Source organism: Loxodonta africana, chromosome 1 (genome assembly GCF_030014295.1).
Source record: "Loxodonta africana isolate mLoxAfr1 chromosome 1, mLoxAfr1.hap2, whole genome shotgun sequence".
NCBI lineage: Eukaryota > Metazoa > Chordata > Mammalia > Proboscidea > Elephantidae > Loxodonta > Loxodonta africana.
In genome coordinates, this window is record NC_087342.1 from 191,806,639 (window position 1) to 191,833,617 (window position 26,979).

The window sequence follows — 26,979 nt, forward strand, 5'->3', positions numbered from 1 at the left end:
ACCTCTGAGGAGACATGGGAAGGATTTGAAGCCAGCTTGGTGAAGTGATCTGATTTGCATTTTATTCTACCTCTCTGCCATTTCTTCTTGGGCTCCTTCCAGGATCACTTCTACTGCTTCCTCCTTAAATATTAGCATTTCGCAGGACTCAGTGCTTGTCTCAGTGCTTGACCCAGTTCTCTGCTCACTTGTGTTACCACACCCATTACTTCATGATCAGCTAGCAGACCAGTGTGGCAGGGGTTACTGGTAACTGTGTTGGTTCAGCTATATGCCCTGGCTAGTGCCGTGAGGCAACCGAACGCCAGAGAAGCTCAGTGACTCATGGGAGACCATACATAAGTCATCAGCAGTGTCAGGCATTCAGAAGTCAGGACAAATGATGTCTGAGACACTCTTAGTTTGACAGGTGATGACTTTAGAGAAATCAGCTTCAGTGACGTGGTGTGGGAGGTAACAAGATTTAAAAACTCTCCCTCCTTCAGAAAATATCCGAGTCAGGTTTAACAAAGAACATATACTAAAAGGTAATCAAAATGAAATAATTCAGGAATGAAAAGGAGCTGGAAAATTTACTAACCCCAAGTATTAACAATGTTCTCTGAAGGGAAGGTGAGATTTGGGAAAAGAGCTTTTAGGCAGAAACAAAATCCACAGCCTTTTTATTTCTTAAGGATGAGGAAATGGCAAGCAGGTTTATGGATCAAGATGAAGGGGATTGAAGGGCTGGGAAAGGTGGGGACAGAAGTGGTAAAAGAAAGTGACCGAAAAATAAGACTATCAAAAGTACAAAGAGGAGGGTTACAGTGGGTAGAAGAGGAGTTATTTCTTTTGAAGAAAAAATTGCTAAGAGGGATGGCCAAAGGGAGTGCATTATTAGAATAGTACAGCAGCGAGCTCTATTCAGAGAGGGGATGGATAGGACAGGGTTTGAGAGCTTGAGAAAGTAGAGGTCTGGAATAGCTCCCATGTGGATTGATACAGGAAATGAGCTAGAGGGCAGTGTGAAGCCGCACTGGAAAAAAAAAAACAAACCCAAGCCCACTGCCCTCGAGTTGATACGGACTCAAAATGAGCCTATAATAGAGTTTCCAAGGAGCACCTGGTGGATTCAAACTGCTGACCTCTTGGTTAGCAGCCATAGCACTTAACCACTACACCACCACGGTTTCTGCCATGAGGGAGGGCTTTTTCTAGCTAAGGTTAGGCACCTTTGATTTGTAGTGGATCCATTAAGCATGAATAAGCAAGCCCGGCAACATTTATCATTCCAACAGAGGAGTTAGAAAAATGATATTTTTATTTCTTTGGTAGGCTGCTTAGAAGAGCAGATGTAGTAGAGGGTCAAAGTTGCTGGCCTCTAGGGGATGCCAGTGAGCATGAGATGAAAACTTGGCCTGGATGTACATGAAACCAGGAAGGACTAATGGCTGGGGAAAGAGGAGGAGTCAGGGTCAAGGTGAGAGCAAAATTGGCAGAGTCCAGAGGAAGAAGTGGGCGAGGTGGCAGGCACAGACAAGGAGGGGAATTTCTGAACTTGAGGCCTGCTTCAGAGGGCAGGTTGAGTTCTGGGAACTAAGCACTAGGAAAATCCAGTTGCCCAAAAGAACTATTCCAGGAATTAGGTTAAATAATCTAAAAAAAAAAAACAAAAAATTTTGTTTAAGGCCACCCTTATCTGGAAGAAAAAAGATGAAGTCATATCCTCTTTCCCTCTCTCAATTAAAATAGTAAAAATACTGGATGAAGGCTAGGGAATTGAACAGAAGTAGAGCTGGAAAGAGAGTCATAGATTCTTTCCATTTGGCCTCTAATGGCCTTAGAACTTAAGCAAATTGATTCCAAATGAATTTTAACTCTCCCTTGTGGGACAGGCTATTTTAATTCTTCATTTCTTCCCTTCTTCTAATCTCTCTGCATGAGAATAAAGAGGGAAAATTAGGTGGGAGGCTATTGTTGAGGAAAATCACAGTGTGCCACTGCCCTGCATGTCTGAGAGAAAAGACATGAACAGTTCCTGTCAGGGTGCCCCATTGCAGAATGTACTTTTGAGGTTTCCTATTTAACCTCACCTGATGCTTCCTAAAGTTGGTATGACCCTGCTGACTGTAGAGACAGTCCAGGACTGGGAAAGGAGAGAGGCAATTCAGGGTAACTGCCCTGCCTGCTGCAGCCAGAAGAGAACCATTCCCAGAAGCATGGCTGAAATGAGGTGGCTGGCCTCACCACACTCTCCAAGCCTAGAACACAGTTCTGGCTGGCTGGATCCCAAGGCCTGAAGATCAGTACAGTAGTAAGCCTGTGGGTGGAAGGTGCAATAGCAGGAATGGGGATTCGGCAGGATGTGCCTTAAGGGCCACACAGGATAGCCCACTAATATTACTTTGGCTTCATTAATAAAATCCGAAACCAAGGAAGTATTGACACATCCTATGAGAGCCCTGACTGTGGACAGGTATAAGAACGTACCTGCACCCCTTGGAGTTCAGCATGCAGCTTGGATTGGTTGGAACATTTCTAGGGATCAGGTGGTTGAACACGTTATTTGTTCTTAGGAATCTGATTCTCAGTTTCCTCGCCCTTGAATTGGGCTTAGTAGTACCTGCCTTGTCGAGTTGTTTTACAATGCAAGGTTCTTGAAGGCAGGGAATCACATCTTTTCTTTTTAGGTAGCTGGTATGTTATGTCTCACCAGCATGGGTAAAAACATAAGGTTGCTTCTCTTTTTAATATTAAAATTTTCATTACTCTGAGCCTTTATTCTGTCGTATTTTGAGAATACCTTTTTTCCCTCTCTCCAGAGACCTTCCTTCTGTGGTAAGTCAGAGGACCCCACTGCTTACTCATTTTAAAAGGCTGGCCCTGGCTGCTCTTGACTGTTATAGAATAGGTCACTCTGGCCACTACCAAACCCAGAAGCCTGGTTCACCGTCACTGAAAACCCAGCAGTCATAAAAGAAGAGGCTTGGGATAAGCCTCGTTATCTAGCCACCCCCAGGCCTGCAGGTGCAGATCCATGCCCAGGCTGAGGGGTTCAAGAGAGGATGGCACATTCAGGCAAGAATGCTTTATGCCAAAATTGACCTTGCAAAACCCAACCCCCTTGTTACAGCTGCTCAGGAACTCACATATATGCATATGACATAAGCAATCATTTCCTTCCATCCCATGCCTAAAGTGGCAGGGGCTTGGTCTAAGTTCCAGCCTCAGCAGCACACCATGCCCAAGTTAGCCTGCTCCTAAAGCAGTCATGGCATTGATGTGGACCCAGTTCATCAGTTTAAACTGTAATCTCCTCCCACTCCCTTGGAGAGTTTCCCTTCAGGAAGATTGAGATGGAATGAGATGGTATCTTTTCTTGTGGGCTTACCTTTGTCAGGACCATCTCAATTCATCAGAGATGGCCAAATAATCTCGAATTTCAAAAGAGAAGTTATTAGGTACTAGATTCTGCTGTCCCAGGAAATTCTTTGGACATTATGCAAATCTTCCCTCTCATCCACCATCCACTGCCTTGCCAAGGGATTGTAGGAATGAGTTGTTATCTTCAAGCAAGAAAGGTCCAATTATATTCTCCCACCCAGAATAGTAAGTCCCACTTATTTTGGACTTATTTCACAATTAAAAAGGACTGCTTAAATGATCTCCCCAAACAACGTAATGTCTTCATCACCAGAAATAAAATTGACTGGCAGTTATTAGGTAGGTTCTTTTACTAAAAACTTTATTGAATTTTATTGTTTTGTTGAGTAAATTATTTTCACGATTTACATCTTCTTGTAATTTTTTGTAATGTCTAAGGAGAAATGAAATCTTAAGTCCGAATTCAGCCTCTTCTGGAGGGGCTGTGCTGCACAGTTTGGTTGCAGAGTGACTGCGCGCGGCCTCCTCGGGTCTGCACCGCCGTCACCGACCAGCTACCTCAGCGCCATTTTATTTATTTATCGTTTGTTTGTTTTTTGGGTTTCTTTTTGTTGTTACTGTTTCTTTTCTCTCTCTCTCTCTCTATCTCCCTTCCCTCCTTTCCTTTCTCCCATCCACCCAACCCCATGCACTGCCTCTGGCACACGACCTCCCCAGGTCTGCGCCAGCCCTATGGGCCGGCTCCCTCAGTGCCACACTTTCTATTTTTCTTTATCTTTCCCCTTCTCCTTTTCCTCCTCCCTCCCACCTAGGCCCTGTGCTGCCTCTGCCACTACCTTACAGGCTGTGCCATGCCGCCCGGTGAGAGAGACATCAGCTTGCCACCCGTTTAATCCCACCCCTCCCAGTGGACAGCGCCTCCACCATCACCTTTTTTTGTTGTTATTTTTAGTATTTTTTGTTTATTTTTATTTCTTTGTTGGTTTCGTCTCCTCTTTCCCCTCTTTCCTTTCATTTCTCCCGCCCACCTAGCGCTGCGTAGCACTCATGCCACTTCTTGACAGGCTGAGTCATACCACTCAGCTAGAGAGCCACCAGCACATGGCCTCGCTGGGTCTGCCCTGCCCCTATCTGCCAAATCCTACCACGCTGCCATTTTATTTCCTTTTTTTCTTTTTTTTTAAACTTCATTTTTTTTACCTATTTCTTTTTCACTTTTTCTTTTTTTGCCTTTGTTTCTCTCTCTTCCTTCTCTTCTTTTACCCACCCACTTGGCTCTGCACATCACGTCCTCTCCTTTCCCTCCTGTCTATCTGCACTGTGTGTTGAGTGTCATGCCCCCAAGCAGTAATGACACAGTTCCCCGGACCTTGCCCTGCACTGCCCTCCAGCTGCACCTTGTCACACCAGTTTGTGCTGCAAACTACTCATCCCCACCTCTCCACCTCCACTGGATCCACCCTGCTGCACCAGAGCTCAGAGACCAGCCCTGCCCACCTGGATAAGGTGATGAGAAGTATCCTGTCCACAGGCTAGCAAGCAACAAAAGCACCCAGCCCACCTGCCCAGACATAACCAAATAAAATAAGGAAGCAGCATGAAACAATCAAATCTACAATCGATAAATGAAGAAAATAATTCCTGAATGTCCTAGACATGGCAGACAATATCAAAACATATTAAAGAAACAAGAGAGGATGACTCCAGAACGTGACCAAAATAAAATACCAGATGACCTTCTGCTAGAAGAAAAGGCATTGAAGCTACCTGATAGGGAATTCAGAACTCTAATATTCAGGGCTCTCCAACAGATGAAGGTAAATGCAAACAAAAATAAGGAAAAGATAGACAAAATCATGGAAAATATGCACAAAATTGTGGAGAAGACAGATAAAACAATGGAAGAAGTCAGGAAAATAATTCAGGAACAAAATATCAAAGTAAACAAACATAAGTCATACAAAAACAGCAATTAGAAATCCGAAAGATAAACAAGATTTCAGAAATGGACAGTGCAATAGAAGGCTTTAGGAACAAACTTGAAACAGTGAAAGACAGGATCAGCAGAATTGAAGACAAATAGTGGATACTACTTTGTTTGAAGAAAAATCAGAGAAAAGAATGAAGAAAACCTGAGAATGATGTAGGATATAATCAAAAGCAAAAATTTGCATGTGATTAGAGTTCCAGAACAGGGGGAAAAAACAAAACACAGGGTCATTGCAGATTTGCTGACAGAAAACTTCTCTAATATCATGAAGGATGAAAATCCAAGAAGCTCAATGAACCCCATATAGGATAGACCCCAAAAGAAAAACACTGAGACATATCATAATCACACTCACTAAAACCAAAGACAAGGAAAGAACCCTGAGAGCAGCTCAAGAAAAACTAAAAGTCACATACAAAGGGGAAACAATAAGACTAAGCTCTGATTACTTAGCAGAAGCCATGCAGGCAAGAAGGCAATGGAATGACATATATAAAGCTTCAAAGAAAAAAAACATCCAAGAATTCAGATATGATGGGAAAATTAGGACATTACCAGATAGATAGAGATTAAGGGAATGCACTAAAAACCAAGGGAAACTTACAAGAATTATTAAAGCAAGCCTTTTGGTTAGTGAACCAACACCACCAGCCGAAAACCTGAATCTAGCACATAAGACAGCATCAGCCAGATACCAACCTAGATAATGAGCTCTCAAGGATAAAACAAAACTAAAAGATTTACAACAGGAAACCAAAGAGCTTAATCTGTCAGTGACAACAACGTCAGAACAATAAAAGAGGGAATAAGCAGTGTATATATAGAACTTTCAAATGGAGAGGAAGTCAAGGTGTTATCAAGTAATAAAAAACTGGTTTAAACTTAGGAAGATAGAGGTAAATTTCAAGGTAACCACAAAGAAAGTTAGCAAACCTCGTTAAAATAAAGAAGAAAAACAAAGTCTCAGTAAACACAATATCTACAAAAATGAAAGAAATGAAATAAAATACATAAAAGAAGGGAATTCGGCACAGAAGAGTAAGAGGAACAAAGAAAATGTCAGCACCACAAAATGACAGCAATAAAGTCACCTATCAATAATCACACTGAATGTAAATGATTTAAATGCAACCATAAAGAGACAGAGAGTGACAGAATGGATTAAAAAACAGGTCCCATCAATATGGTGTCTACAAGAGACACACCTTAGAAACAAAGACATAAATTTACTAAAAATCAAAGGATGGAAAAAAATATATCAAGCAAACAGCTATCAAAAAAGAGCAGGAGTGGCAATGCTAATCTCAGATAAAACAGACTTTAAGACACAATCCACCATAGAAGACAAAGAAGGGCATTATATAATGATTAAAGGGACAATCCACTGTGAAGACACAACCATAATAAATATCTACGCACCCAACGACAGGGCTCCAAAATACATAGAACAAACCCTAACAGCACTGAAAAGGGAAATCGATAGTTCTACAGTAATAGTGGGAGACTTCAAAAAACTAGAAGAGTGCAATAGGTAAGTGGTAACTTTTGTGAAGGGTAAGACAGTATACAATACTGGGGAAGCCAGCACAACTTGACAAAGGCAAGGTCATGGAAGCTCCAAAGACACATTCAAATTCCCTGAGAGACCAGATTACTGGGCTGAGGGCTAGGGACCATGGTCCTCAGGGGATATCTAGCTCAACTGGCATAACATAGTTTATAAAGAAAATATTCTACATCCTACTTTGGTGAGTAGCGTCTGGGGTCTTTAAAGCTTGTGAGCAGCCACCTAAGACACTCCACTGGTATCACCCCATCTGGAGCAAGGGAGAATGAAGAAAACCAAAGATACAAGGGAAAGATTAGTCCAAAGGACTAACAGACTACCACAGCCTCTACCAGACTGAGTCCTGCATAACTAGATGGTGCCTAGCTACCACCACTGACTGCTCTGACAGGATCACAACAGAGGGTCCTGGACAGAGCTGGAGAAAAATATAGAACAAAATTCTAACTCACACACACACACAAAAAAAGACTACCTGGCTTACCAGAGACTAAAACCCCTAGAGTATGGCTTTGGGACACCGTTTTAGCTCAGTAATGAAGTCACTCAGGTTCACCCTTCAGCCAAATATTAGACAGGCCCGTAAACCAAAACAAGATTAAAGGGGCACACCAGCCAAGGGGCAAGGATGAGAAGGCAAAAAGGAACAGGAAAGCTGGTAACGGCAAACCTAAGGTCAAGAAGGGGAGACTGTTGACATATCATGGGGTTGGCAACCAGTGTCACAAAACAATATGTGTATTGTTTAATGAGAAGGTAGTTTGCTTCGTAAACCTTCATCTGAAGTACAATTAAAAAAAAAACAAAAACTAGAAGTTAGAATGAATTGTATACATCAAACCTCACTGGAGTGGTGTTTTATTTCTTGCTTTCTAAATTAATCTATATTCTTAAAAGAACATAGTAAAAATAGTTCTAAGGCCCAAAAGAGTATACATATTACTAGTGGGAGGTAAAAAATAATATAACCCCTATTAAAGGAAACCTAGTATTATACGTCAAAAATACAAGTGAATTGATCCTTCGACAATGCAGTCCCACTGGGAATTTATTGTACCTGTATTTCTGTACATGTGTGAAATGACTCATGCCTGAAGTTATTCGCATAGCATTGTTCACAAAATCTTGGAAATGATCCAGTGCCTAATTATAGAAGATGGTTACATAAACTATGGCAAATCTACAGAGCAAAGTACTATGTGGTTGTAAAAGGAAGTATGAGGAAGCTGTCTATATACTGACGTGAAAAGATTTTTAAGATATATTATGTGAAAAAAGCAAATAGAGAATAGTACTATCTTTTGTTTAAGGAAGGGCAGACAAAAAGAATATATATTCATACGTTTTTGTATCTGCATACAAATACACAAAAGAAACAAAAAAACGTGGTCACCTGTAGGAGCCAGAGGTGGGCACTGTATGGGGTGGGCAGGGATGTGGGTGAGAAGGAGACATCGCATTAAATGCTTTTTTAAATATGTTTATGTTTGAACCATGTGAACGTACTACCTACTCCAAAATTTAAAATAATTTACAGAAAGATACATACAATGTAAAATAAGTTGCCCACCCAGTTCCATTTCGAGAGGTAACCGTGTTAACCAGTTTCTTTTGTAGATGTTCAGAGTATTCTGTGTATAGTAATAGCATATATGTTTTGTTTTTAATAGAAATAGTAGCGGATCATACACACTGATCTGCACCTTGTTTGGCGTGATAACTTTCCATGTTTTGAAGAGTAGAAGAAATCACAAAGGATTTCTACCTTTAAAGTGTACGAAAATTAGTCATTTTGTACTATGGGAGGAAAGACATGATTCATATAAAAAGGAAAACAACAGCATAGAAATATACTTGATAATGGTGAATGTTTGCATTACATAAAGTCTCCCACAGACCGAAAAGAAAAACACTGACCCCACAACCACAAAGAGCTAATTTCACAAAAGAAAAACTGCAACTAGGAAGAAAACATTGAAAAATGGTCCACCTGCTCACACTCCAAGAAATGCATATTGAGTCAGGCCAAACTTCTGTGCATTAAACTCACTCATTCAAAGAAGAAAAAAGGATCAGCAAGGTTATGATGAAACTAAGACACTGCAATGCGGGTGGCAGAGGAAGCTAGCCAGCCTTTCAGAAGCAGCTTGGCAGGATGAATCATCAGCTATAAAATCATGCCCTTTGGCCCAGTAATTCTTTTTCTCGGAACTGTTCTTGAGAATGTAATTCAAACGATGGTGAAAGATGTAGACCATAAGGCTTAGACATTGCTGCATTAGTACAATCAAAGAAATGAAACAAGCTAAATACCCTGACAATATAAGAATACAAGCTAATTATGGTTTATTAATTTCATCAAATATAGGCATTAAAAATAACTGCAAAGACTAACAATATGATCAAGTACATTATATAATGTTACATATGAAAACCAGTTGTGTCTTAGCTCTGATAACAAGGATAAAATGTGTATACGTGTGGATAGGGACTGGTAGAAATGTGGAAACCTAAAAGCAGTTTGATCCATTGAAGCATCAGAATTGTGGGTGACAATTTTGTTTGTTTTGTTTTATTTTCAAATTAGAAGGGGCTTTAAGAATCATTTGATTCCACCCATCCTACTCCCCTACTCCAGTGGTTACAGGTATGGAATTTGAGATCAGAGGGCTTGTGTCTTGTGTCTTGTGGTGGTCTCATACCTGGGGGTGAAGGGGTGTAACTTAGGCATGGCACTGAGAGCTCACATCTTCTGCTCAGGAGCTAGCCATCTCTCTAGTGATTAAGCCTTAAAAGATGCATCAGCACCTTGCTATATGAAATATGTATAAGAACAGAGAAACTGGAAGCAATTTTATTACTATGTCAATAAAATTAGGTCTCTTTCTAATATTAAAATAATAACTAGTATTATTCTTGACATTTTCTAGTTACCAAGATGTTCTATTAAAATGATAATAGTGCTTCAGTCTAAATAAAGACCCATTGGAGTATTGTTTATCTTTGTTTCCAACTAAAGCCTCAGTTCATTTTGTTTGTTTTCTATGAATACAAGTGCCCAGTAAAAGACCAATGAGAAAAACATTTGGCGTAAATATTTCATTGTATTTTTCAGATTTACATCCCATCTTTTGATCTTTTCCTAAGATTGAAAGATAGTTTAACAGGTCCTCATTGCCTGGGGACTGGTAGTTTCATTTCTTGACTCAGATCCAGAGGTTGAAAGGTCACTGGTAGAGGTAGTCTTCACCATGAGAAATTTCCCAATTAGCAAAACAGATGAGCCAAGCAGGAAAAAGACGATTTTATGTGCGCATGTCCCCACTAGTGCCTGCCAGGAAAACCGATGTGATGTTAACCCCTTTTTGTATCATGTTTTTCAGGGTGGATCACTTGTACACATTCTTTGTACAGTGGTCTCCTGATGTCTATGGGAAAGATGCCAAAGAGCAAGGCTTCGTGGTGGTGGAAAAGGAAGAACTGAATATGATTGACAACTTCTTCAGTGAGCCCACAACCAAGAGCTGGGAGGTGAGCACTTGAGGTGGGAGTCGACTGTGCCCATCCTAACAATAATGTGCGATTGCAGTGTTCTCATCTTCAGATTCCAAGTTACTGGCTGTTAAGAAGTTAGATTTCCTGTGCAACTATGAAGTTACGGGGGAAAATAACTTTACCCTTCTGTTTGAAGCTAGTTACATGTGCTAGAACCACGCATATACACAAACAGTTCTCTCTGACCACTCTGGACTGATCCCCTTACATTGTCCATGCCTTAGTTCAGAAGCCAGCAAGCATTTTCTATAAAAGGCCAGATAATGTATATTCTTGGCTTTGGAGGCTGTTTGATCTCTATTGCAACTATTCAACTCTGCCATTGTTACACAAAAGCAGCTGTAGACAGTATGTAAATAAGTGGGCTTGGTTGTGTTTCATTTCATATAATTACTATATGTTACAAAATATATCCTTTTTTATTATTATTTTACTTTTTTCAACCATTTAAAAATGTAAAAATGATTTTTGGCTCACATGCCACACAAAAACAGATGGCAGGCCAGATTGGCCCATAGGCTATAGTCTGCTAACCTCTGGTTTATACTGATCCCTTTCTCCAATCATGCAAGCATGTATCAAGCATCTCTTTTGGGCAGAGCCTTGGAAATATGATTTTGAATACGCTTAAAAAGTTTACAAAGTTGGGAGGCTTGGGGATCAGACAAGGAGAAATATGTCTCCTCCTCCGTCTTACCACTAAGCTGGTTCTTCATCGCCATGGAGCGCTGTAGTGTCTCATTCCTCACACTCTTCCTATTCTGCTTATCTCTTAGACCCCGTATAGCATTTCTTCTTTCCCACCTTGGGCAGATGGGTAATGAATTCAGAATCACAGTTACTAGAGCTGACAAGTTTCTCAGCCCCAGTCTGCAATCCTGGGAAATCCACCCTCACAATTTTATCTGCTTCTAGGCTAAACATTGATGGAGAAAACCTCTCAGCCAGGAATAATGGGCTATTACAAATATCTGACCTCTAGTGGCACTGGGTTTTAGTGATCTCCCTTTTTTGAACTCTTCTTAAGGAGCCTTGGTGGTACGGCAGTTGAGTACTTGGCTGCTAACCGAGAGGTTGGTAGTTTGAACCCACCCAGTGGCTATGCAGAAGAAAAGATCTGGCGATCTGCTCCCATAAATATGGCAGCCTAGGAAACCCTATGGGGCAGTTCTACTCTGTCACATTGGGTCAGTTTGAGCTGAAAATCGGCTCAACAGCATCTAACAACAGTAACAACACTCTTCTAAAGCTCCCTAGCCCACTTCATACTCGTTGAATCCCAGAGATTGGACTTTCCTTCCTTTTGCAAAGAAAAAGCAATTGGACAAGGTTTTCCTTACCTTCTCTCTTCTCTACTCCATTGGGTTACTTCTCAATCCAATCCATCCGCTGCCACACCTTAGCTAGAGTCATCTTCCTAAGAAGACGTTATTCATTTATGTATTCATTCAATGAATATTTGAGTGGCTAAAAAACCATGTGCCAAAAAATACTTGATTCTCTGCTAGATACTTTGTATACATTAGTAAACAAGATAAAATTAGTCCCTGTCCTTGTGATGTTACCTGTTTTATAGTACCCTTCATTTTTGACTCAAGGAAAGGCTGTTTATTTCCCCTCACTAAGACTGATTCTTTTTTTGTCAGTTATAATTGTCCTCTCCTATGTCATCACTCCTTCCTCCCTGGGGCCTTCTCCTTTATCAAGACATGATCAAGATTTTTAAAAATGAAGAAAGAAAGAAAAAAAGAATCCTTCTCTTCATCCTTAACGGGTTCTTCCCTGACATCCTCCTTTCTAGCCCTACCAAAGTTTTTAAACAAATTGGTTCAGGGCCTTTTATTCTCAACATCTTACAGTCAACTTATTCTCTACAATCACTACTGAAATCACCCCCTCTGTGGTCACCATAGACCACCTAATCTCCATTATACATGAACTCACCTCTGCATTTGACACTGCTGACCTCACCCACACTCTTAAAATTATTCCTCCTTGGCTTTTACGGCAGCATTCTCCACTTTCACCCTACTTTCTCTGACCATTTCTTTGCTCTTTCCTTTCTTTTGCCTTACCCCATAAATGTTTTCTTCCTCCAGGCTTCTATTCTTGTTCTATTCTGTCACCCCTAGAGAACTTTGCATTATCTTCAATGTCTACCTGAGCGATCACCATGCCCAGGCCTTTATCTCCATTTCCAACCCATGTGCCAAGTCGGCACATCTACCTGGTGCTCAGGGTGCATCTCCAAGTCAACACTTGTTTTTTAGGGTTCTGTTCTGCACCATGTTTTTTTTTACTTAGGTTAAGGTAGCCTGCCTGTCACCCAAACTGAAGAGGTTTGCAACATCAACTTTCTCCATCTTCAAATCCATCTTTTCAGTTCTTTCTCAGGAATGTCTCTTAAATCCAGCCTCTGTAACCTTTTTCAATTGCTCCTTCTTTACTTTGCTTTTACTTTTACCATATTTTGCTGATTAATTTTGCCAGAGTCACCCTTCCCTATCCAATCCATCCTCCATATCTTCTTTCTGAGAAGGCTTCATTCATTTATTTATTCAGTGAATATTTGAGTGCCTGTTATGTGCCAGTAAACACGATAAAGATGGTCCTTGTCCTCATGATGTTTTCAATCACTTCGTATCACTCACCTGTTTAGAAACTGCTGCTGGATCCTTTTTACCTGTGGGATGAAATTTATCAGAATTGACTCAATGGCAGTGGGTTTAACTTGATCATAAAAGCCTGTCATAATTTTTATTAGGCACTTACCAAGCCCTCACCTTGCTAGGAGCACAGTGATGAGACAAGTAGAATTTAACGTTGAATACAGAAACATTAAGGAGCCCTGGTAGCACAGTGGTTAAGCGCTTAGCTGCTAACTGAAAGATCCGTCATTCGAACCCTCTAGTCTCTCCATGGGAGAAAGATATGGCAGTCTGCTTCCTTAAAGATGTACAGCCTTGGAAACCCTATGGGACAGTTCTACTCTGTTCTGTAGGGTCATTATAAATCAGAATTGACTCAAGAGCAATGGGTACAGATACATTATAATATAATGATATAATTGCCATTGTAGATGAAGTGCCAAATGCTGTAGGAGCATGTAGCTGGGCACCTAAGCCAAACCAAGGGACTCAGGGAAGGCTTCCAAGAAGAACGGATCTGAAGAAGTAGAAATATAGGTGGTTGGGGTGGGGCCAAGGCATGGAACATGTTCTGGACAGAGAGATAAGTTTGTGCAAAGAAATGACCCGCAGGAGAAAAAGAGTGCACGGGGCATTCGATGAACTAAGGCAAGTTCAGTGTGGCCGGAGCATAGAGTACATGGCTGAGAGAGAGGCAAGAAATGAATCTGGAGGAGCAAGCAAGGGCAGGTCTTGAAGGACCTTATGATCCATGTGTAGGAGTTTGGCTATTTTCCTAAGGGAAATAGGAAGCCATCGAACTGTTTTGAGCATGGAGAAGTACACACAGATATGCATTTTATAGAGCTCTCTGTGGCTGATAAATGCTTAGTGAACTGGAGCTGGACAACAGTTGAGGCACAAAGAAAGACCCTTTAGGAGGCTCTTGTAGTAATCAAGGTTGAGAGATAATGGTTACTGAAAGAGAGTGGCAGTGAGGATAGAGAAAATTGGATGCCTTTGGAAGACGGTTAGAAGGTGGCATACACAGGAATTTTTGAGGAATTAAATGTGCCATAGTATAATAAAGATGTTGAGGTTGATCTCCTGGTTTCCAGAGTGGGAACTGGGGGGATATTGGTACCTGTCCTTCATGGCGATAAGGAAGATAGAGGATTACATTTAGTAGAAAAGGCTCTGTTTTGGTTTTAATCTGAGTTTAAGAGGCCTGTGGAATGTTCAAGAGACTTGAATATCAGTCTGAAGTTTAGGGAAAAGATCTGAAGATACGCTTTTGGAAATCATTAGCAAAATTGAAGTTATGGGTGTTAATGAGGTCATCCAAGGAGAACATGTAGAGGGCTTAGAATAAAACCCTGAGGAATACCCACATTAAAGGGGCAAACAAAGAAAGTAGAGACTGCAAAGATGACTGAAAAGGACCATCCAGGGGAGGGAGAGAGAAACAAGGGAAGTCATTCAGGGAAGATGTTTTCAGAAGAGAATGATTGGTCAAAAACGATTAATGCTGCAGAGAAGTCAAAAGATAAGAACCGAGTTACGTCTTTTGGATTTAAAATCAAGACGGTAGTTAGTGACTTTGACAAAAACAGTTTCATTAAAGTGGTAGGGTCAAAATTTAGATTCTAGTAGGTCAAAGAATTAGTAGGAGGTGAGAAAGTGGAGCTAGCAAATGTGGATAAACAATTCAAGAAATTTGGTTGTGGAGAAGAAAAACAAGGTAATAGGATAAGCTGGAAGAAGGGATAAGGTTAGTAGGGGGATTGCTTTGTGAGAGAAACTTGAACCTTTTAGATGAGGTGAGAAGGACAATAGACCGGGAGATATGCAAGATAAAGGAATGAAGAAGGGAATGATCAGGAGAGCTGGTCCCTGAGAATCTGCAGGGAATATTGGGACAGGGGAACCCTTAGACAGGAAGTTGGACATTGTTGTTGTTGTTGTTAGGTGCCATCAAGTCAGTTCTGATTTACAGAGACACTGTGTACAACAGAACGAAACACTACCCGGTCCTGCGCCATCCTTATAACCATTGCCATGTTTGGACAGTAGAAAAGGGCAACTCCAGTTGCCGTGGAGTGGACCGCGACTCATGGCAGCCCCATATGTGTGTCAGAGTAGAACTGTGCTCCATAGGGCTTCCAGTGACACATTTTTCAGAAGTAGATTGCCAGATGTTTCTTTTGAGGCACTCTTTGTTTTTTGATGTTGCCAAGTTGGTTCTGATTCATAGCAACCCTATGTACAACAGAATGAAACACTGCCCAGACTTGCTGCATCTTCACAATCGTTGCTATGCTTGAGCCCATTGTTGCAGCCACTTTGTTAATCCCTCTCATTGAGAGTCTTCCTCTTTTTTTGCTGACCCTGTACTTTACCAAGCATGATATCCTTCAGGAACTGGTCCCTTCTGATAACATGTCTACAGTACATGAGACGCCACTGTGTCATTCCCACTTGTTGAGAGTCTTCCTCTTTTTCGCTGACGCTCTACTTTACCAAGCATGATGTCTTCTCCAGGAACTGGTCCTTTTGATAACATGTCCAAAGTATGTGAGACATGGTCTCACCATTCTTGCTTCTCAGGAGCATTCTGGCTGTACTTCTTCCAAGACAGATTTGTTGGTTCTTCTGGCAGCCCATGGTATATTCAGTATTCTTGACCAACATCACAATTCAAAGGTACCAATTCTTCAGTCTTCTTTATTCATTGTTTAGCTTTTGCATGCAGACGAGGTGATTGAAAATATCATGGCTTGGGTTAGGCGCACTTTGGTCCTCAAGGTAACATCTTTGCTTTTTAACACTTTAAAGAGGTCTTTCGCAGCAGATTTGCCCAGTGCAATATGTCATTTGATTTCTTGACTGCTGCCTACATGGGCATTGATTATGGATTCAAGTAAAATGAAATCTTTGACAACTGCAATTTTTTTCTCTGTTTATCATGATGTTGCACCTCTGGGTGGACTCACACCTCCAGCCTTTCAGTTAGCAGCTGAGCACATTAACAGTTTGCACCAACCCTGGACTCCACAAAGGAGGATGTTGTTGTTGTTGTTGTGTGCCATCAAGTTGATTTAGACTCACAGTGACACTATAGAACGGAGTAGAACTGCCTCATGGGGGAAATTTTCCAAAGCTGTAGTCTTTACAGAAGCAGACTGCCACATCTTTCTCCTGGAGAGCTGCTGGTGGCTTCCAACTGCCAACCATTGATTTAGCAGCCTAGTGCTTACCACTGTGCCACCAGGGCTCCTTCCAAAAAGGGGAAAATGTGTGTAAATTAAGCATAGATTCACTGGTGGTAAATCAAGGCATTTCTCATCCAATGGGTTCTCTTTTCTCTAAAGCAGAAGGGGCATTTCTTAGAAATGGAGGAGGAGTTAGAGGAGTATAGAGAAGGTGTAAAATAGCAACTGTGGAGACTAGGGAAAAAAGCTAAATAAGGAACAGTAGTAGGATGGCTTTCTGGTATCGAAGGCCCAGTTGAAACCATGCGTTTATAATGGCACTGGGCTGCAGTGTGGAGCAATTTTTTCCAGCAGCACTCACAGCCTGGTTTTAGATTCGAGTGGGCAGTTGGATTCTTCACCAGATTGGAATGACCAAGGGTGATGAAGCCTGCCCCTTAGGTCTAAGTCCATCTGGAATGCCAGATCTGTTCCTATGTATTGGCACTCTCTGTTCCTTTTCTCATTCACTACCCCCCAGCCTGAATGTGCATGTGCACGGGCAGAGCTTTCTATGACAAACTCCTACTGCCCTGCAAGGTCCAGCTTATTTGTCACTTCAGTGATGCTTTTGTGCCTTTCACAGGCAAAGTTACTTCTCTTGTCACCATACAGCCCATTGTCTATAGCTTTGGAACATGTTGTCTAGTAATTTACTCGTTTGTGTGTTTGTCTCCCCAAAGTACATGAACTCCTTGTTTGAAACTGTTGTTTAAAGATATTTAAGCCTATCGATCAGGCTTCCCCTCGCTTGGGTTCTTTATATCTTTTTTTTTTTTTTTCCCCTGTTTTTTCCTCCTGTCTCTGGCCAGTCTTTCCAAGTCTACTTTGCTTGTTCCTTTTTCTTGTGATGCTCCCTAGGAGTTTGTCCTTGACCCTCTTCTCCTTATTTGTTACATCTTCCTTGGATGAGCTTATCAACTCTCATGGTTCATGCTGCTAACTCCTACATCTGTCTCCACCACACACCTCTTTTTTCAAGTTGCTGCTCTAGATCTCATAGGTGCCCCCCAGGCCCTGCTGAAAGTCTCCATGAGATAGAGGTATTTTGTCATTGATCTTCTGGCCAAGGGACCCAGGAGTATCAAGTCCTTTCCTCATAGAGTCATTCTTCTCCAAAAGGCCCCCATGATATATGTGCACAGAAGAGGCAAAGCCAGAAAAGGTACATTTTCTTACTGAGACTGTGGCTTCTTGCCCCAACATGCAGTTTTAGGGGAAAGTTTTAGACCACATGAGGGACTGTATCCTTTCCCTACTAGGCCTGAATATCTTATGTCAAAGCAAGCCTCTTAAGGCCTATTTTTGTTTCTTTCCACTAACCCCAGACTTGGATTCCAGTTCTTGATAACTCCTCCCATCCCCAGAGGAACAGGATCTAGAGAGGCATGCAGAGAGAGAGATCTGGTTCAGGATCTAGAGTAGAATAGAGTGGGCCTGGGCAGCCTTCCCCAGGCCTTCTCAGGCCCAGCCACTGAAGAAAATGTAAGAGAGAGCAAATCCATCTGGCCAGTAGTCTCTACACTTGAAGTGAAAGAGGGAGAAAAGGAGGATTGAAGAAGGAGGAAGAAATGGGTTGGCCTGTTCCAAGCTCCTAGCACACTAGGAACGTATGGAAAGAAGAAAAGATAACTAGAGAGAGAGGTGACTGGATCTATTCAGGCCACCTTATCATTGCTTTCTCACCACGTGGAAAGGAGAGTACAAAAGTCCTATTAGGAGAAAAATACTGGCCAAGCTTCCTCCTATGCAAGAGTAAGCTCTGCCTGCTAGCAATACTTTAAAACCATCCACCATAACAGCATTTCTCCTCCTTGTGGATGAAGTAGGGGATTCTTGCACTCCTCTAGAATCTAACATCCTCAGCCTGTCAATATAACTCATCATCTTTCCCCAAAATTGTTTCTCCTCCTGTATTCCCATTTTAATTAGCGGTTACTCAAGCCAGAAATCTGGTCGTCATCCCAGGTTCTTCTCCTCCGCCTACCATACCTAAGTCGTCACAGGTTCTTGTTGATTCTCTTAAGTGGTGCAGAGGCCTCCATAACCCTCCACCTCCACTGCCCTGGTCAGGCTCTCGGCACCTTTCACTTGGACTCCCAAGGACCTCCCAATTCCATTCCCAGCCCCAGCCACAGTCCATCCTCCTATGTTCAAGCTCTTTTAATAAACCTTACCTGCTCATTTTATAAAAATAATACCTACCTCTTTATTGTTGGAAATTTAGAAACAAAAAAAATGTACAATGCAGACAATTTTAAAATCACATCTAACCACTTTTGTACATTTTCTCTGACTTTTTTTTTTTGGTATTTTGTTTAGGGTGTTTTTCTTAGTTCTGGTGGAGGGGAGAATCTTGTTTTTTATTTTTGCAAATATGGAATCATGCCATGTGTACAGTTTTGTAACTTGTTTTTCTTACCCGACATATTGTGAGAATCATATTATTAAAGATTTTTAAGAGCCTTGTTTTTAATGATTGTGTAATAGTTTTATCTCTATTATAATTTATATAATGATTCCCTTTAAGAATTGTTTTGTTGGTTCAAGTTTTACATTTGATCTGCAGCTCTTATTGTTCCCTTAGAATAGTTTCCTGGAAGTGGAATTACTTGGTATAAGGGTACTTTTTTAAGGCTCTTAATTTTTCATTAAGTCTCTACGTGGGAGAGATGGTTTGCACTCAACTGTTAACCTAAAGGATGATGATTCAAATCCACTCATCAGCACCGCAGAAGAAAGGCCTGGCAATCTGCTTACATTCAGATTACAACCAACAAAACCCTGTGGAGCAGTTCTACTCTGTAATACATGGGGCTGCCAGGAGTCAGAGTTGACTTGACAGCAAAAGGTTAATTTTTAATTATATTATATAACTTAATTGCCAGTAATGTGTGAAGAGTAGCCTTTCTCACTGTACTGCTGCCAGAGAAAGTATTGTTACTTTTTTTCTAACTTGGAAGTTGAAATTGTTGTTAAATTTGCTAAAATGATTGATATATCTTCATTTTCTTTTCTTTGATTACTATTGAGGATACTCCACACACACACCCACACGTGCGCATGCACGCGCACACACGTGTTCCCTGTGTTGCCAACTCATTTCCTTTGCCCATTTCCCTTAAGCAGTCTTAACTGTATTTTATTCAATTAACGTGGGTGTGATATTTTCTTGCCAACTGCACAACTCCCTCGTGTATTACTTTCCTGGGTGTGCATTATATGTGTGGGTGTGTTATTTTGAAAAATACAGTAATAGTTTTATCACTTGTTTGAATACTTTAGTATTAAAGATATTATTTGTTTCCTATATTTTTGAGAGATTTTCCTCAGTTTGCTCTTTGTCTTAATTTTGTTTATAGTTTTTTTCTAAGTCATGGATTGAATCGTGTCCCCCAAAAATATGTATATCAATTTGGTTAGGCCATGATTCTCAGTACCGTGTGATTGTCCACCATTTTGCCATCTGATGTGATTTCCCCATGTGTTGTAAATCCTATCTCTATGATGTTAATGAGGCATGATTAGTGGCAGTTAATGTTAATGAGGCAGGACTCAATCTATAAGATTAGGTTGTGTTTTAAGTCAATCTCTCTTGAGATATAAAAGAGAGAAACAAGCACAGGGACAGGAGGACCTCATATCACCAAGAAACAAGAGCCAGGAGAATAGCACATCCTTTGGACCTGGGGTCCCTGTGCTGAGAAGCTCCTGGACTGGGGAAGATTGATGAGAAGGACCTTCCCCCAGAGCCAACGGAGAGAGAAAGCCTTCCTGTGGAGCTGGTACCCTGAATTTGGAGTTTTAGCTTCCTAGACTATGAGAGAATAAATTTCTCTTTGTTAAAACCATCCACTTGTGGTATTTCTATTATAGCAGCACTAGATGACTAATACACTATGTAAAACTTTTCTTCTAGTACTTTTTATATTGGAGGACCTATAGTTTTTTTTATAGTATCAATTTAAACTCTTTACTCAATCTAAAGTTTATTTTGATGTATAGTATAGATTTTTAAAAATAGCTTAGTTTTCTAACTTTATTGAATGATTTGTAATGTTTTCCTCATTATGTTTAAAGGTCTTTATATATACAGGATATCTCTTTGTCATTTAAATATACAAATATGATCACATACTCCCATGCTTAAAACCCTCCATGGCTCCTCATTGTCTATAACAGTCATTATTACGTGCCTGATTCATCAGAATCACTACCTGGGGAATGTTTATTTATAATTGAATCTTAAAGTAGGTCTGGGAGAGGAATGTCGGAATTCGTATTTTAAAAAGCTCCTAGGTGATTTTGAAGAACAACCAGCTTTTAAAAACACTGGCCTATAAGGATAAATTCTAAGCCCATTCATGGCATCAAGGTTCTTCATTGTCTTAGCTCCTGCTGCCTCTCAGGCCTCATCCACCTCTCAGTCTACTTCCCTTGCTCTCTCTTCTCCACCCATAGTGAACTGAGAAGCTCTTCCCTGAAACCAGCATGTTGTGTCATATCTCTGTGTACCTGCTATGCCTTCCACCTGGAACTCCCCACCCCTACACATAGACACACCTCACTCTTCCCTCACCACCTCCTCTGTGAATAAGCTACTCTGAACTCCCCAGGTGGACCCAGCCTACTTTGAGTTTCTGCTCTAGCTTTTAGCATTCGTATCACAAGGAAATGACATTCATTTATTTATAAATGCTTCTCTCTACTCTCTCCCCTTCAGCCCTCCCCCTCATTGGGGGCTGTGGACTGCTTTGTGTCCTTGTGCCTGGAATAGCACCTGACACTCACCATAGCCTAGGAACACTGGATAAATGTTAGCTGTCATAAAGTGTGGAAACCCTGGTGGTGTAGTGGTTAAGTGCCACGGCTGCTAACCGAATGGTGGGCAGTTTGAATCCGCTAGGCACTCCTTGGAAACTCTGTGGGGCAGTTCTACTCTGTCCTATAGGGTCAGTATGAGTCAGAATCAACTTGACAGCACTGGGTTTTTTTTTGTTTTTTTTTTTGTCATAAAGTGCTGAGTCCTGAAGAAAGTGCTGTCCCGCTAGCACAAAATCTGGGTGGTTCTGTCTTAAGTCATGTGCGTGCTGTTGCGCTGAGAATGAGTTCTGGCGGACCTGGACTGGTCACTAAGGGTATCTGAGAGGCCTCTTTATAATTGAGCCCCAGGATGAGCTATGCAGCCACACTCCAAACCCTGCAACAGTCAGTCCTCAAGATCAGATAGTCATTTCACATCCAGAAAAGATACAGAGAAGTCACTGAAAATCGGTACAGTGGGGATCTACATTTCTTTCCAATACCCTGACATCCAGTCTGGGAAGTAGAGAAGGACTCACCATGTTCATCAGTCATTAAGACTAATTTTCTAAAATGTAGGAAGGTGGTCATTACTTTGCTGTTTTATAAAGCCGCCTTCCAAACTAAAGCGACATCCCCTTCTGCCTCACATAAACCAGATGTTCTCCCATTCTTTTAATTCTTCATATCAAACAAAAATAACTTGATACTGAAGTGAAATGCTATTGTTCTTATGTAATGAACCGACCTGTTTGAAAAGGCTCCTTTTCTCTTCTGCAGTTTTGCCTTTTCTGTTTTTCATCCTTCCTTTGAGGTTCAAACATCAGGGAATATGCATAACGTTTAGTCTCAGAGAAGGTGCTGAAAAGAAACTCTGAAAAGCTGAGCTAAAAAGCTAGTAGGTGAGCCTCAGGACAATTAGGATGGAAAGTGTAAGAAGAAAAAAGAAAAAAAAGAAAAGCACAATGAGGTTTTGTTTTTCTTCGGCTGTTAGGAAATCACCCTTTCAAAGGTGAAAGTGTTAGCTTACAGCCTCACAGCTTTGCCTGACAGGAAGTGTGTGTTTGCTCTAAATCCTAATTTGGGTGTGTTCCTGTACAAATGCTGAACCTCTCCTAAGGGAAACAGAAACTCAATCACACAGGAAACTAGATAGAGTAAGAACAGTTGTAGCTCAGTGTGGCCACAAGTATCTGTGTTGTGGAGGCAGATAGGAGGTCTGTTCTTCATTAGAGAGCACGCAGGCAGCCCGCACTGGTCACAATGAGAGTTCGAAGATTGCCCGTGGACATTCAGATTTTCTATTGTGCCAGACCTGACCAAGAGCCTTTTGTGAAGGTATGTGGGAGTAAGTCCCTGAGGGATGGTAGGAACCGGTGAATCCTCAGCCATCTGCCCTTTGGTAGGTCTTGAAATGCCTACTAATTAGAAAAGATCCTGCTGACGTTTCAACTGGTGCAGGTATTTTATTGCTTTTGGAGATGTATGATTGAGGGGTCCACTCAACAGCAGCTAGTAGCAACAACAATATGGTGTGGTTTGCACTTTCCCTTTGGAGTCAGAAATCCGTATTTGATTTTTTTATTATTATTATTATTTTATAGCCTCATTTTATACCTCTGGTAAATAGAGAGTTCAACAGAAGAGTGGTGCTTTACTCTGCATTTAAAGTGCTGGATTTGTGATTCTTGAACAGTGTTTTCTTTAGGTAAATACTGCTTGAGGAGATGATAAGATTTATAAGCTAATTTCCTTACCTGTAAGTGTGGCTCAGACAATGGCATGTACTTTCTATTTGTCACTGTGCGTTTTAGAACTTAGGACAGCTCTTACTAGATGTCGCTTACTTGTTACACTGGTTGCATTAATACAGGTACCGAGGAATTCCAGTGAATTAGTTGCCTAATATATCCCTCAATTTCAAAATAACTTAGTGATTTATATTGACTTAAAAAAAAAAAAAAAACTTTAGGAGAGACAAAAAATGAATTTTAAGGTGACATGGACTTTGGCAGTTCATGAGCATAGCTACAAAGTAATAAATGTGTACGTCATAATATTTCTCAGCTTTGAAGGAAGGGATACATTGATCATTTCTAAACTGTATGTAAAGAATCGTGACTTAGTTGGAATTTAAACTAAAGTTTTGTGCCTCTTCGTCATGTTGTTTCTGGTAGTGTTGTTACCATTCATCGTTTCTATCAGTGTTGGTTGCTGTGTTCACAGCTTTGAGAGAAAACATCAGGAGCTTTGACTAGGCAACTATCTTTATCTTCCTTAACTCCCTGTTTCTAGACTTACTGAATAAGCTCTGATTAGTGCCTTACCAATTCAAATGTAGATGCAGGCTAAAGGAGAATAATTTAGAGCATTTCAGAGGTGAGCCAGAATCAACCTGATGGCACACACCACCACCACGTTGGTTGTAGTTATACATAGTTTTCACTCAGTGACTGAGCAAACGGCAGCTATACTAAAAATGAAAAACTTGTGACCTTAATTTGTGTATATTAAGTGCCTCAGCTGTACTGTGTTAACATCTGCATTTGTCCAGTTTACATTCTATGGAGCCAAAGCACCACATTTTACAGGCAGCTGTATACCTGAGGGAGTTTTGAGCCATCTGAGGAAAAACAAACACATCATTTTTTTGGTTGGTTGTTTGCTCCATTTCAGATCATCACTGTTGAGGAGGCAAAGCGCAGGAAGAGCACGTGCAGCTACTATGACGAGGATGAGGAGGAGGTGCTGCCCATCCTGCAGCCCCACAGTGCACTCCTGGAGAACATGCACATAGAGCAGGTGGGCTCCCCCTGGGTCCTCGGGAAGGGGTTTTCTTGGCTTTAAAAAGTACTTTCCATTCCTCACTGCATTTGCTCTTCTCCCTCTGGGTGAAGAATGAACCAGGTTGGAAAGGAGTAACGGTTGTGGCTTTACCAACACTGGTCACAGCAGCATTCCCCGCTGCCTTCTCAGGAGTATAAGGAGCTGGTCAGAGACTGACATCCCTCTCCCAACAAACCCAAAGAAAAGCCTTTTTTTTTTTCTACAAATCAAGTCAGTCTCTCATACAAAAATTTGTATATACCTTGCTATGTACTCCTAGTTGCTCTCTCCCTAATGAGACAGCACACTCCTTCTCTCCATCCTGTATGCCCCGTGTCCATTCAGCCAGCTGGAAAAGCCATTTCTTGTCTTACAATTTTTTTTTAAGTGTCCTATTTTTTTTTTAGCATAGCCTTGGAAACCCTGGTGGTGTAGTGGTTAAGAGCTAAGGCTGCTAACCAAAAGGTCTTCAGTTCGAATCCACCAGGCAGTCCTTGGAAACTGTATGGGACAGTTCTACTCTGTCCTATAGAGTAGCTGTGAGTCAGAATCGACGGCAGTGGATTTGGGGTTTTTGGGGGGTTTAGCATGGTCTTGGAGTCTTCAGTTGGTCCAAGTGGTTAATGCATTCGGTTGGTAACCAAAAGGTTGGAGGTTCAAGTCCATCCAGAGGCATCGTGGAAGAAAGGCCTGGAGACCTATTTCCAAAAAAATCAACCATTGAAAACCCTATAGAGCACAGCTCTACTTTTTTTTTTTTAATAATTTTTATTGTGCTTTAAGTGAACGTTTACAAATGAAGTCAGTCTCTCACTTAAAAACTTATATCCACCTTGCTGCATACTCCCAGTTACTCTCCCCCCAATGAGACAGCCTGCTCCTTCCTTCCACTCTCTCTCTTTGTGTCCTTTTTGCCAGCTTCTAACCCCCTCTACCCTCGCATCTCCCTTCCAGGCAGGAGATGCCAGCATAGTCTCAGGTGTCCACCTGATCCACGTACAGCCCTACTCTTGACACACATGGGGTCGCCATGAGTTGGAATTGACTCAACAACAACTGGTTTATCCTAGTTCGAATGTGCTTAGAAATGCTCCAAATTTATCCTAGTGATTATTGCAGCCTTCCAATGACTTTAATTTATAGGGCCCAATAAACGTCATACTGCAAATGTACTTTACTTGCTTTATGAAAAATATCTGCCGCTATAAAGATTTTTCCTTTTTCTTTAATTTTTTTTGTGTATTTTATATTTTCTGAAAATCTCTATTACTGTTTTTATGAACTGATAAAATACTATAATGTACTTTTTTTTTTTTTTAGCTATAGGGTCGCTCTGAGTCGGAATCGACTCGACAGCACTGGGTTTGGTTTGGTTTTTTGATTTGGCTTTCCTCACCAAATCAGCTTAGAAACAATGAATTTAGAGACCTTAAGGGGTCATCATAGTCGCTATGTAATGCAAACATTTAGCATGCTCTGCTGCTAACCTAAAAGTTAGAGGTTCTGCTGTGTATATTCGCAGCAATAACAAAATAAATATAATTTTATATGTATATATAACGAGGTTTAAGTCCATCTGGAGGCACCTCAGGAGAAAGGCCTGATGATCAGCTTCTAAAAAATCAGCCATTGGAAGCCCTTTGGAGCACAGTTCTACTCTGACACACATGGGGTCGCCAGGAGTCTGAATTGGCTCTATAGTAACTAGGTAAAGGATCGTCCAGTTCAACTGCCTCATTTTACAGGTGAGCCCAAGAAGGCCCAGGTCGGCCGAGAGACTTGACTGAGCAGTTACAGAGATGGGGTTAATGATGATAATAGAACTGATTTTAAGCACTTTGAAGAATTCGGTACTTTCTAACCTCCTTTGTTAATATTTTAAAGAGATACACATTGATATTTATGACAACCAAGGTCAAGGTAAATCTTAACGTAGATGAAAGGTACAGGTGACAGTGAGAACAGACGACAATCTAACTGTTGTTGTTAGGTGCTGTCAAGCCGATTTTCAACTCATAGCCAGCCCATGTGACAGGGTAGAACTACCTCACAGGGGCTTCTGGGCTGTAACCTTTACAGGAGGGGGTCACCAGGCCTTTCTTCTGCAGAGTCACTGGGTGGATAATACAGCAAATACACTTTACTTGTATTTCCATTAGCATCCAACCGCTTAGCCATTGCGCTACCGGGGCTCCTTACATCTAATTACTGGCATAAAAACACTCGTGTTTTCTTGCCATCACTGCTACAGTTCTCATTAGCAGCTCTGAGCCTATGAGGCTTTAGAAAGAACAGTTGGAGAAGCATACGAACTGTTTGGTGAAAGTCCAGTTACAGTGAGAAAGGAAGAGCATGTGTCTAGTTCATACCTGTTTATCAAGCTGGATACTGTGTCTTTAAATACACAGTGGCATCGCACACCGCTGTCAAGCCCCTGAGGGGGAAAACATGCCCTGGGCCTCATCCCTGCCAAGGTAAATACTGCCAGAGCAATGATTTTCTTCTCTTCCCTCTCTTGGTTTATAGTGGCAAATACTCGCCAGAGTAAAGGAGAGCAACGTGTAAGTAACTGTATCATTTTGAGTTTGAGCCACAGGCAGTTGCTTTGTGCCAAGGTTCATGAGTGATTTGTGGGTGAAATGTATATTTACATCTCCATCTTTGAATTTGCAGCTGGCCCGACGCCTTCCAGCAAGGGTGCAGGGGTATCCATGGAGACTTGCATATAGCACGTTAGAACACGGCACCAGCTTGAAAACTCTCTATCGGAAATCAGCATCTCTAGATAATCCTGTCCTATTGGTCATCAAAGATATGGATAATCAGGTGAGGCCTGATCCTGTCACAGAAAACCTTTTTTAATGAAGATCTTCAGATTTGCATACTAGTAGACAGATTAATAAAATGAACCTGCATTGCCCAGATTCCACAGTTAGCAAGATTTTGCTACATTTGCCTCATCTGTCTTGCCTCTCTTTGCCTTCTGTGTTCTTTGCT

At 41.3% G+C, this 26,979-nt stretch overlaps 1 protein-coding gene across 5 annotated transcripts in view; it reads left to right on the forward strand.

Annotated features, from left to right (window-relative positions):
- The window catches only part of NCOA7 (nuclear receptor coactivator 7), a 189,988-nt gene that overhangs the window by 156,190 nt on the left and 6,819 nt on the right, over positions 1-26,979 (forward strand). For 2 of the 5 annotated variants that reach the window (XM_064290501.1, XM_064290500.1), the window contains exons 11-14: positions 9,508-9,567; positions 10,304-10,451; positions 23,833-23,958; positions 26,656-26,808. In XM_064290501.1, the coding sequence (XP_064146571.1) occupies positions 9,508-9,567; positions 10,304-10,451; positions 23,833-23,958; positions 26,656-26,808 (487 nt within the window). Of the gene's footprint in view, positions 1-9,507; positions 9,568-10,303; positions 10,452-22,262; positions 22,495-23,832; positions 23,959-26,655; positions 26,809-26,979 lie in introns of those variants that run through there. The other 3 variants (XM_010594676.3, XM_003404237.4, XM_023559325.2) reach the window with 2 other exon arrangements.